The sequence below is a fragment of the Rhea pennata genome, chromosome 7, assembly GCF_028389875.1.
Source record: "Rhea pennata isolate bPtePen1 chromosome 7, bPtePen1.pri, whole genome shotgun sequence".
NCBI classification, from domain to species: domain Eukaryota; kingdom Metazoa; phylum Chordata; class Aves; order Rheiformes; family Rheidae; genus Rhea; species Rhea pennata.
The window spans coordinates 11,415,775-11,428,615 of NC_084669.1; the positions used below are offsets into that span (position 1 = coordinate 11,415,775).

At 40.7% G+C, this 12,841-nt stretch overlaps 1 protein-coding gene across 5 annotated transcripts in view; it reads right to left on the reverse strand.

Annotated features, from left to right (window-relative positions):
• Window positions 1-12,841, reverse strand: part of RBM20 (RNA binding motif protein 20) — a 96,653-nt gene that overhangs the window by 58,889 nt on the left and 24,923 nt on the right. The window contains exon 1 of one of the 5 annotated variants that reach the window (XM_062580697.1): window positions 6,903-6,946. The exons of the other annotated variants lie outside the window; for them this stretch is intronic. Coding sequence (XP_062436681.1) covers window position 6,903 — 1 coding nt within the window. The 5' untranslated portion in view covers window positions 6,904-6,946. Of the gene's footprint in view, window positions 1-6,902; window positions 6,947-12,841 lie in introns of those variants that run through there. 5 annotated transcript variants of the gene reach the window in all.

A 12,841-nucleotide genomic window follows, 5' to 3' on the forward strand; every position in this document is an offset into this window, starting at 1 on the left:
AGGTTGTATCTTGGGAAACATTACAGCATAAGGTCCCCAGACTTAGAGTGTTAATCTGTCACATAAGGCACCAAAGGTAGACATACTCCAAGTAAACCTCTTGATTTTAGAGTCCTTAGAAAACTGAACACCAAGCAAAATGGAATTTGTCAATTCAAATGCAGCAGAGCTAGTGCTCCAATATAATACACAGGGATTAAACAACGGGTTTACCAATACTTCTGATTAGAGGAATGGCCTTTGAGATTAGTCTAAGGTTTCCTTCATAAACAACATGACCATGTCATGAGTGAGCCCCATTTCTTCTAGTCATCTGGATCTTTTTGCAACATTAAGAATATATTCCTAATTTTCTGATCCCTTGGGAATACACCCCATTAGATCTTAATGTACCACTTTCAACCCACATAAGCTTGTTGTATAACTTGCTGGCTAATGTATCCACCAGGGAATGGAACAGAATTTATCTGACATTCCTATGTTACTGCCCTGGAGCAAGACAATCCTGCAGAGAAGATTTTCAGATTATCAAGAGGGGGTAATAGGAATGTCACAGCCTCCGTTACTTTATGTAGGGACATTTATCAAAAAGACAGCTGCTGTAAGATTGCTATGCTCCTTTTCCCTGAAGCAACAAAAGGTCCTTTAAAAATACTTTAAAGTAATTAAGTTGAATCTTATTTTCCAAAATTCAACAGAATTTGAGGACTTTTTCCCCCAACTGATAAATCTGTTCTCTTCTCTTGTTTTATGTTGAATTAGCCTTAGGAATATAGTATTATTTTTCCTCCTCGACTCAGCGTAACCAACAGACATTCCCACCGGGTATGCTGCTCATCAAGCACTACGACCGAGGCCAGGATCGAGGCTTACTGCCCCACTGAAACATTAGACTTGTTCTTTCCAGGAAACAGTAGTCTGTTTTCTTGAGATTAAAGAGACCTCTCTCCTTGTCTGATAGAGTGGGGACATCAAGCAACGAAACAACAAACTAATGGGTACTTTTGTGCAGTGTATCTAAAAACGCATCTGACCGTGGGAAAATTAGCAGTGATCTTGGGTTATCCTTTAATACTTTGTAAGATGAGGGATTTGGGGACCTCCAAAAACTGTAGGAGCAGAAAGTTGCAAAAATGTTAATGAGAATTCAGATTGCAGTCCCTCAGCTGCCAACAAGAAATTGCACTTTTTATCTAACAGTTCATGTGCAAAAAACAACAACAAACAAAAATCAGCAGGAAGAAAAAATAGTCTGTAAATGCTTCATTTCTAACATACTTATGTATCTGGCATGGGTAAAGCTCAAGAAAAGAAGCATGAAGAGGAAAGGCAGTGATGGCCATCCATGTCGCCACAGCTCAGGAATGCGGCAGTGTCTGACTGGAGAGCGCTCCTCTGGGGCTCGCGGGATCCACGTGGCACGGCGCACACGTGGTGCACAGCGCAGCATTATCTGACGAGCAGATCTGAACAAGGAAAACACCTGCATTTCCTCCTTTTTACAGAGCTTCAGTTTCTCCTTCACAAGGGAATGAGCCATCCACATTACAGCTAGCATGAGCCAGCACACCATTTTCCTCCAAAAGGCATTTTTCTCTAAGGACTTTTGAGAGTTTGCCTTGAAGTTATTCTGCACGTGGGTTACTTCAGGGTCATTAGCCAGCACAGCTTTCTGAGCATAAGCTTGAATAACTGCAAATGTTGCCTTAACAATGTTTTCAATGGTGGAGACTCAGCAGAAAAAAAGAGCAAAATGGATTATGTGTATGTAAAGAGAGCTCAACACCACTGATAAAAATAACATTTAACCCATGAGCAGATGCCTGCAGGACAAATGCATGAGTTACATGTGGATTTATTGATTTCACTGTGCATGACTTGGCTGTATGATACCTATTTCACAGCAGCTTCTGCCCTGACTTTGTTCACATTCAGCCCTTGTAAGAAGATCAACAAGCTCTTTGGAACATATAAAATTACTGACACAACAGAACCCACACAAGCCACATTTGGTTCAGCTGAGATAGCGATCTTTTCCTAGAGTATTTTCAGCTTCCACAAACTTTCTGAAATGTAAGAGATCAATATTTAAGAGTCAGCAATAATTTCACCAGAGATTTATATTATTTACTTCTATTTATCTTTTCTTTTTTGCTATCAGGTTTCCATTGGACAGAGCAGTTATTCTGCAATTGATACCACTGAAATACATCACTTTGCATACATTACCCACTATGGTGCAGCACAGAGATATTTCAGGCTAGCTTAAAATAAACTGACTTGAGCATGAGAGAGAGGTGTAGATGTAACAACACAGAGCTCTGCCATGGCTTCATCTATCTCAACAAGGACCAAAACCAATTGGCATGGCTTGCAAGCACATTAGGCTTGGATGTGAGCCCACTTCTGAGCTCAGCTTCACGTGCAGGCTCTGCGGCTTTTATTCCATCTTCAGGCATGGATTTTATTCAATTTTAACAGAACATTTGCAGAGGAAGTTCAGACTCCTGCTACCCCATGTCCTCAGTGCGCAGACACTTGTCGCTAGCTCTTGCAGCGACATCAACAAAGCCAACATCAAAGAGGCAACTTAGCTGCAAGTGTCACATACCACAACAGCAGCTGTGGTATCTGGGAAGAGCAGAAGACTAAAGCCCTCCCCGTATAACTGTATGGATGCACTGAATAAAACAGGGCATCCTACACTGCTGCCATGCTGGGCAAGTGCCACAGGACTTATAAAATTAGGCAATAATGTCGCCATGCATTTTAAAGGTGATTTAAAGCTCGGAAGGCAGGGGAAACGGGGGAAATGCATTATTTTTCTCCATATCTTTATGACATGGAAAATTGCCTTTTGGGGATATCTGGTCCTTCTAGGATACAAAATTATAACAACAGGAAAACTGGCAAACTGAGACTCGATGTGAGAATTAGCCATCTGAGCAAGAAAGGGATTTTTATTCATACTTACTTGTTCTCATCCAAATTGCAAAATTACATTAACAGCGTTGGATAAACAAATATTTTGTAGAGTATTCAATGCCCTCTCCTTTTTGGCCAGAGTAAGCATATACTAAATGTTCATAATGCTGCAAAAATCCCAAGTGGATCAGACATAAAATTTCTGACTATGCGGAAAGTTAATATTCCAAAGCCCAAAGAGTTACAAGCCAAATGTTTCGTTTCCTTTTAAACAAGCCCATATTCACCTGCTCATTGAGTTGAGCTCTTCCCAGGTTCAGGGATGCATTTTTCTGGCTTTAAAGCACTTCCTAAATGCCATGTCCACACCACCACCTAAATAAATGACCCACTTCCGTGCACAGAGCATATTTTATGATCTACTAGACCAGGACTTCCTGAAGTGTGTTTACAAGACAGACCATATGGGAGAGGATTTCTTTTCACATGCACGACCTAATTTAATTTTCAGTTGCTTCTGTATTTTAATATTTTTATGGTTCAGTTCAACTTCTCCTCCCCTCCCTCCCCCACTAAAGAAAAGAATCTAGAAATATAAAGGATAAGTCCAGAGAAAACTCGTAATTTATTACAGAGGCTTACTTGAAAGAAAAAAACAGCCGCAACAGATTAATGTATTTCCTTTCCCACAGCTTTCTCACTTAAACCATAACTGTGCATATTTACTGCAACGTTTCCATCTGCCGTGGCACGGTGCTGACACGTCCGAGGCACCGGCCGCGGGGAGCCTGGGCCCGCTATTGCTCTCCAACTTTGTAACTAACGCGACACGAAGCCTCGCGGAAAGGCACCCTTCCTCAGAAATGCTGCTGACTATCAACAGCGACCAAAGTCCTTGGTATTCCCATCATTGCCTTAACCGCAAGCCAAGTCTTTAATGACAGAAAACGCTTCGGAGTAAAAACCAAACCAGACGGTTGTCAGAGGTTTAGGCAGAGAAGGCTGTAATAAAATCCGCTCCCTTTTCTTACAAAAGTCCCGCGTGGCCTGCGCAGAGGAAGACAAGGAAACGGGTAACAGCGGCATTTGCTTTTTCTTGTACGAAAGCGGTCACAGGAGGGCACTAAGGAGGAGGGACTACCTTCTTCCAAGAAGGTCCGATTAAGGCCACATCACTGGCAGAGCCCATCTTTTGAACCTGATCCTTTGAACGTACGCGTATACAAACACGCACGCGCACACGCGCTTGACAATATGGAAAGCGTTACTGATAAATGGCTTGTGTAAATGATACAGCCCGCTATCGTCACCTTTAAATTTATTCTCGGAGTCCAGAAATTTCTGGAAGAAATCAGCTAGCCCCACTGTCACTTCAAGGACCCCGAAGTGATGACTCCGCTGAAGGCGGAGATGTCCCAGGCATTCTCCCAACAACGTGGTGGCATGGCCTTTACGAGCCTCCCTCCAGCAAACCCAGCTCCTCTGCACCTGAAAACACCGCAGAAAAACCCATAAGCCGCTTCCACCCCATGAACTTCCAGCAGAGGGGATGTTTCTCTTCTTCGAGATGACAGACCTACCTTCCCCCCCCCATTTTTGTTTCTGAAACATCCTCCTTAACGAGTAATAAGCATGTTAAGTGTCCTTCCAACACCGCTTCGAAACCCCACCTGTTTCAGTCGGGGTTGCATCCCTCGCGGTTCTTTCACGTTCCCTTCCCAGCACGCTCCAGAGGACCGCCCGAGGCGGCTGCACGGGCCAGCTGCAGCACGACACACGGCCTCGCTGACGCCGGCTGCGCTGCAAGGCTGACACGCAGGGATCCTCGGGCTCCTGGGAAGTACGGCGAGCCTGGACGCTGGGATCCTGCCGAGGCGCCGACCGGCAGCGATACAGCCAGGAGCAGACCGAGTAAATCCCCGCAGCTGAGACCACCACCTCCTTCTAGAGGTTTGGCCAATCTGGTCTCCTTTGCTGAGACCCATAACCAGGATGCTCATTACAACACATACTTCGTCATGCAGATGCTTCATCCCTAGGACCCAAAATCAAACCTACCAGTTTGCCTTGCAGGAACCACCAAAAACACCCATGTTCAGGTACTACCAGCAGGGCCTACGCTCAAACCGGTGGCCTGAGTGTACAAGGTCTTTCCCTGTTCCCACCAAAGCATCCAGGCAGGGGAGCTTTCCTCAGACCTGATCATTACCATTAAGACCCATATCAACACTCTTCACACCCACTTGAAGACAGCAAGTCTGCTGGGAAACCCATTCGTTTCTACACCTTCGCACGCGGATGCCTCCTGTGTGCAGCACACGAGTCTCATCTGTCACCACGCGGTAACAAAGTCAACTGCTCTTGACAGGCCCAGAGGTAAGAAAGTGACTTTTGGTCAAGCAGGTCAGATGATACGGGAACCTCATCAAGGAATCTCATAAGAAATATCACTCATTGCTGTTCATAAACACAAGCCTGCTTTCGCTATATTCAGTTACAAGCGGAGAAGAAGGATAATTAAACAGTTCATGATATGGAATGACTAAAGCATGTGCAATCTTATTTATGTTCTCTGCACCTGTGTTTTCTATGGTTTAAATTATAATACTGATCTTTTAAACTGCACCCAGGGAGTATCCCAGTTCATTCACATGAGACAGTGTGATACGTTCTATTTTTAATCAATACGTAAACCAAAAGGGATGCACAACATTGTAGAACTGTACCGGCAGCCAAATGCATATTGGCAAATTATTATTAAATTGCTTACTCTAGTCTCGAAGCAATGCGAGCATGCTCAGGGCTGTCCTGCACGTTCACTCTGCTCGTTAGCGTCATGCCGCTCCTCCGCGCGTTCGTTCTCTCTCTTTGCTGCGCTTCGACTCACGTTATTTAATTCAGTGTCACGGCAACCTTTGGCAGCTCAACTTTCACGCTGCACGGCGAACTCAACCCGCTTAAGCCAAGACTGCGCTCAGAGCAACGAGAGCGCCCGATCCTCGTTAAAGCCCTTTAATCCTTAACAAAGTCTCGGAGGGGGAGGCGGCCGCTTCGGCTAGAGCCGCGCAGCGCCTACGGGGACGGCCCGGAGACCCCTCGGGGAGCCGGCGATGGAGCGCGCGCAGCCCGCCGCCCGCTCCGTCCCGGACCGCGGGGAAGGATAGCGCCCGCGGCCCCGCGCTGTCCTTTACACCGCTAACCAGTCCTCCCGCTGCGGGAGCGCGCTATTGCCTTGTCTGCAATTTCAGCCTCTCGCTATGTTCGAGTTATTAGTCTTACAGATCGTATAGGAGATACCAGATATTTCCCGGTTATTTTTATTTTACGTACTGTGGAAAAAATACACAAAAAGAAAACACAAAGAATCAGTTTGGATACAATCAAAAGGTATCTAATATGAACCCTATTTTTCAGAAAAAAGCAGTTAGGTTCAAGCCTCTTAAACTTATCTCCAAAAAATCACCACCTACGTAAGAAAGATGAGATTGTACATGCGTTTATCTAAGAGGGAATGCCTGGAGTTTGTGATGATTTTTGTATCCCTGTTCCATTTTAATGGTATATGTCATACTCTAGCCTATTTTTAGCTTATTTTTTATGGAGAGCACATTCCCCTAATCTAAGAAATCAAAACTGTGATTCAGTAAAGGAGGAGAACAACTTTACAGTTAAAAGAAAAATAAATATTCAAGATACCTAAATGCATGCAAATAAAAACTTTTTAATAATTATTTACAATTTCCCCCCCCCAAAAAAAGCCTAAATTAAGTTTTATATTATATAGCAAATTTGCAATGTTAAAACACTGTAAGTTAAACAAAGTTATTAGTTGGCTTTTACATTCGTTTCCTGTACCCACTGGATATCATATAATACCGACGTTATTTAGGATTTCAAGGAAACATACTTCATTGCATTGATCTTAATATACTTTATTCACTTAAGAGCAACAGAATTTATATAACTTCTTAGCTTACTTTGATGAAATGCCCTGGGCAGGAAAGCCGTTGTCTTCCCTTCCCGTGATGTAATATTACCAGGTCCTTCATCTTTCCTATACTTTGTTATACTGTGCCTCTTAGAATCTACTAAAAAAAAACCCCAAATTACTTTGAAAATATTTTACTGAAAAGGATTAAAAAAAAAAAAAAAAGAAAGAAAGAAAAACAATTTGAGCCTAGCACAGGGTTACTAATTACTATTTCTCAAAAGAAATTTTAATATAAACCATCTACTTCTAGAGCATTCTCAAAGAAAGAGATAGTTTTTAAGCAAATATGATAATGTTTCTGCTAAAAGAGACAACATCTAGGGAAATCTGCATTGTATATTTTCCCGAACAAGATGAGCAGCAGCTTGTAGTAGTGTGTGCGATCTACAGTGCCCAGAACAGCAATCCTGAAATTTAGAATTCTTTAATGCTTAATAGACTGCCAAGCAGCACAGAAGTGGAGAACTGTTTTAAAAGTTTGAGCAAATATGACTCTCAAGTAATTTGAAAAGCTTTTTAAAAGCAGATTTTTTCCCAACTGTCACTCACTTTTTTCTGCCACATAACTTATTTCTCTCCCCCTAAAAAACAATATATACCCCGTTTTAAATTATGCAGGATTACCCAGTGTTAAGTCTCTCAGAAGAAAGGCTGTGACCCAGCTTAACATGAGTGCGCTATCACCAGGATTTTCCTCCCACCACCTCACTTCACCCTCTTCTCCATTTAAAAAGTTCTCTATTTCTTAAATGTATAAGTAAGCCTTCATGAGGGACATGAGTCCCTCTTTATTTGAGCTTAGGAAGCAGCTATAGCCAGAGCTGCAGTTTCAGTACTTCAGAGAGGTCTCTGTTAAGAAAGATGGAACCAATGCAGCTGACACCTTAGGTCTATTTCAGTTTATAGCAATTTAAAGATTTTTTTTAAGGAAATAGAATTATACAAGAAATGAAACTGAACTTCGTTTTCAGTAATTAGAGATGTCTTTCAAAATGTTCAGTTCTGAACACTTCATTCAAACATGCACTCGTTAAATAAAAGCAGAAACCTGACTGACTGAAAAAAAAAAAAAAGCACATCCTCAATATTTGGCGTTTATCATAAACACAAAATAACAACAATCAACACAGCTGCCTATTTATAGGCACCACATATCCTCCCTAGTGGGCAGTTTATTCCAATATCAAACCCACAAAACAGCTTTTAAAGCTTGTTTTAAAGTTCAATCATACTATCACAAAAATATAAAAAGTAGTCATTAATGCACTCATCTACTAATTCCACAAACACGTAATTACCAGTACAGCTGCCAACCTTGCTATTTCACAGTATTCACGTGAGTTTTAAAATTCCAGGAATGAAGATCCCTGTATGCTTCATTCTACAATAGCACACACTTTTCTACTGTGAAAAAATATTAAATGTATTTGCTACTCTGAATTAGATTCTTGAAACGCTACGCTTTCTTATTAACTGGCAGCTAATTAGGCCGCTGATTTAAACTGCTAAACTTTGAAAGCCACAGCAGAACTTCCATAAACTGCCTAGAGCTGCTTTTATTACTGTCGCCCCTGAAATCCAGAAGTGTTCGAGCAACCGTATCATAGCCCGTTACTGCTTCCCGATCGCAAGTGAAATAAACACCATTAATAGAAATCCAACGAAATTTTTGACATACTGACACACAAGACAACTCTAATAAAATTAAACACTGCTACTTGTTCGAAATTATTGACAGAATTCACCGACAAATAGCAGCTTCATTTGAAAATACAGACAGATGAAAGATTGGTAAGAAAAAGACGCTTAGAGACAATTCTGTATCCACAAGTTGTTCATTAAAATATTTAGTTTCCTTTTTATTAGTTAACCAATTATCTGAATAGCCGTTGAATTAATTTGTTAAAGGCTGATTGGTAACATTACATACTGGGTCTGTTTTCATTGCACATTGATCAGAGGAAACATATTCTGGTTTTATTTAAAATGCATAGCTATATTTTTAATGCTTTTTCAAAAACATAATGTGCTTTCCTTAAGCAACCTGTTTGTGTGTTTTTTATTGTTTTCTGTTTCATTGGATATTTATACTAACGAAATCACCTTAAATCGATTAACAAAAAGGAAGGCATAAATTTGATGTATTTGCTTATGAAATTCTGAGCGGATACTGAATCAGATGAAATTTTTTTTAAGGGCAGCTAACACCAGATGGTTTTATGCACCCCCCCTCCAAAAAAAGGGGGGGGAGGGGCTAACTAAAATTAGTTACTCTGCGACGTTCCAGAGGAGGATTGGGTTCAGACTTTAGGATCCAGATCCACCCATAGAAAATCTGTCCTAACGCTTAACTCCTGCACAGCATGGCAGCTTGGCCCCCGAAGGCGTTTAATCCACCAGAAATCAGCTCCAGGGAGGAGCTTCTAACGCCGGCTCTGGAGATCCCAGGTGTTCTCCGAGCTCTGCCGGCCAGCGCCGCAGATGTGCGGGCTCTTCCCGCTTCCCCGCCGCTGCCTGCCTGCCGGAGCAGGTGCGCGGGCTCGGGGGCACTCACAGGACATTCTTTGTTCACCCTGGGCTGGAGGAGGTCCAAGCGCTCCAGCTACGGAAAAGGGGGTTTCTGTGCCTCAGCTTCAGGTGACGGAGCAAAAATCAGCAATTGCGCCAGCTCTTTAGCGGGTACTTTCCGATGGGACTGGCAGTTACCAGCACCTCCACGCGTTTGGCTTATTTTAGGGACATTTTCAGTTTGCCTCTCGCTCAAGCCCCCAAAGATATGAGTAATATGAACATAACAGCTCCAAGATGAAAAGTCCCTTATGAGAATTAATTGGGCTCGGGCTTCAAGTTGTCCTGTCTAAGTGACTAAGTGAGGAGTATTTGGAATGCAGTGAGACTCTTTTCCTGCTCAACAAATCAAAACTCCTATTTTGTCTTCATTCATTTTATTGAGCAACTCAGTATTTATCCATTCTATGGGTTGATCAACAGAGCTTAATATTGGCCATTCAAGTCTATTTTGCTTAGAGGGGAAGGAGCATGCGGAGGATTCCCCGAAGGGTTTCCTCAAGCAAAGACATGGAGACAGAACTGTGAAGCAGAATTTTCTAGCTCTGCCAGTACGAACGAATATCAAACACAACCCTCCAAACCAACAGCCTTTGGCAACTTTACCTGCTGATAAGTTTACGGGAGAACTGAACATTTGTCTAGAAAATCATTTTTTTGGTACAAGTTTACTGTTATGTACATGTACAGTGAAGAGAGAGAAAAGAATATGAAATGTATTAGTGTGTTCCTGGAAGAAAATGTTCATTTTTGCTGCTACACTTAAGGGGTGATAAGACAGAATATATTTACTAGTTTATTATGATTTCTAAAACCACGCAATTTGCTTAGTTATATGCCTACAAAGTACATGCATAAAGTAAAAAGATGCACATAAAGCACTGTTCCAGAACTATTTATTCCCTGATGTTATTAAGGTACTTAAACAATGACTTCAGAGTTTTTTAAAAATACTAAATCAACCTCATCTGTCCCAAAAAGGAGATATTAAGTGTCTTCTGCAAATGACTGCTTTGCAGCTTAAACTAACTCACAGGGTTGCTAACAGTGCCACATGCAGCAGGTCACTGCCACAACTCACAAATTTAACTCACAGTTTGGCAACTCTAGTCTACTGATACCCGACGCTGCATTCGTAACAGGATTATTAGATTTTCTTCACCACTTCGCTTACTGAGAATCATCATGTTCAAATCATATCAAAGATGAGCAAAAATGCTGATACTAAAAATACTTATAGTTTCCTCTCCCAAATCAGTTTGTAAAAGGTAGGAAAACTTGGATCATTTCATTAGAAAAATCAACCAAAACACCCAAAGAGCAACAGGAATGCTAAAGTATCAGCCAAATACGTATTGCAAAAGATCATAATTGTGACTGTTAAACTAGGTAATTAATATTGAAAAACTGTTTGTTTCTGAGTGAAAGGACAGCAAAATACTCACTGGAGTAATCTATTATGTTCAGCTCTGCTCTACTGCCCCGTATCATGTTTGTTATACAAACAGCTCAAAACCTGGGTTTTAGCAAATTTAAAAAGTTGTCATGAAAAACTTTAACATGGGAAGTACCAGTGTGTTGCAGATCACAAATCATTCCTACTCCCCAAGTAGAGCATTCTGTGTTTTTTAAATCTTTGAGGATAAGCTGCTTACAGAAAAAAATGCCCGTTTTCTAACTGGAGAGGCACAAGGATTTGGCTGTGACCAGAGCAGCTCATGCCCTGACGGAGCAAGTTCTTCTTTTTAGTTCTCTTAGATTTTTTTCTCTTTTTCCTTTTTCTCTGACAGTTTCAAGACAGGTGAATGACACTAAGCAAAAATAAACGGTTGCATATGACAACTTGACAGACCTTCAAGAAGAAGCGACAAGACAGTCTACTGAATGACACAGATCATTCACCTTCAACAGATAAACGTTTTCATGTTTATTTATATTGTCCTGGGATTCGCTAGGGATTACTCTCTACTTAAAATCCATAGAATTGAGTGCTTCAGAGCAGTTGTCTTTCTCTTAAGTTACTCGAATGGCTTATGCTGCTAAATTCATATTTTTTATATGAGCATTTACTAAATCTTTGTAACCTGAATTATAAATTTCCAGCACAAGGAGCAGCTGAGGTGCTCAATTTGGAATTTTTATTTTCTGCAGCAACTAGGACCATATCTGTCGCATACAGGAGTTGTGCTGGTTGGGGATGACTGCAACAGAAACGATTTATCATAATAGTAATTACTAAGATACATTGCCAACGTTTTTCTAAACAATTTAAAGATCTTCCGTATTCCAGGAAAAAGAGAGAGAATTATGTTTTGTCCTGTTTTAACCTAATCTGTTTCTCAACTGAGTCAATAATATAGAAATCATCTATACTGATATAAATAAGTGCTATATCGAGGCATATCTATTCAGCTATTCTTATTACATTGTATTTTTTTTTCAATCCAAACATGTTGCACTCATTTTTCTTGGCTACAGAAATATTCTGAGTAATCATTAGAGAGATTTTGTAAAACTACTTCCAAACATTTTAAATCAATTTTCACAAAACCCCAAGAGACAGATATTGCAAACAATGAAAATTCAGACATTCAGCGGTTAACACATTAAAGGTGTTGAGGGAAGACCTCATAAACGAACGGCAAGACTTAAGTATGAGGACCGTGTTTCCTCTAATTAAGAATTTATGTTAAAAGAAGAAAGTATTCCGGGTTTGCTTTGTTCAGAGCAGAATGTTTTCCTCATATACAGATTTGCACTCACTGCTGAATAAGATCACATAGATACAGGCGTTAAATACTAACTTCTGCCAGGCTTCACAACACAAATTCAAATACACATTATTAGTTACTTTATTTTTTCAGTTAGACATCACCATTATTGCTCCGAAGCTGGAGACTGCTTATGGGGGTAGGCATAAAAATATCACTTAGTGACATAAAAAAAATTCTGTAACTATGGAACAAAAAGAAAATTTCGTTTTGCCACACGAGGGAAGTATTTGTATGATATATTCTTCACAGTATGATTAAGTTCAAGAGAGAGAATGACTTTAAGGATTTTTAATAATTACATTTATACATAGTCTAACTACACTAAAGAACATTCATTTTTCTGATAATAGGTTATGATGTGTGTTTTCACTTCACCCCTTAAAGTCCTGCTTAGTTTTGCAAATGTCTCTTTAGTTAGGGAGCCATTCACTAGCTAAACACCTTAGACTGAATAAATTGTTTCCTCTCTTTCCCTCTGCCTCCTCCCTACCAGTAAAGGCGAGTTATTACCATAGGAAAAAGACTAAAAATGCAGGGAGAAATTATCATTTTGCCAAAACCATTAATTATATTTATCTAAAAT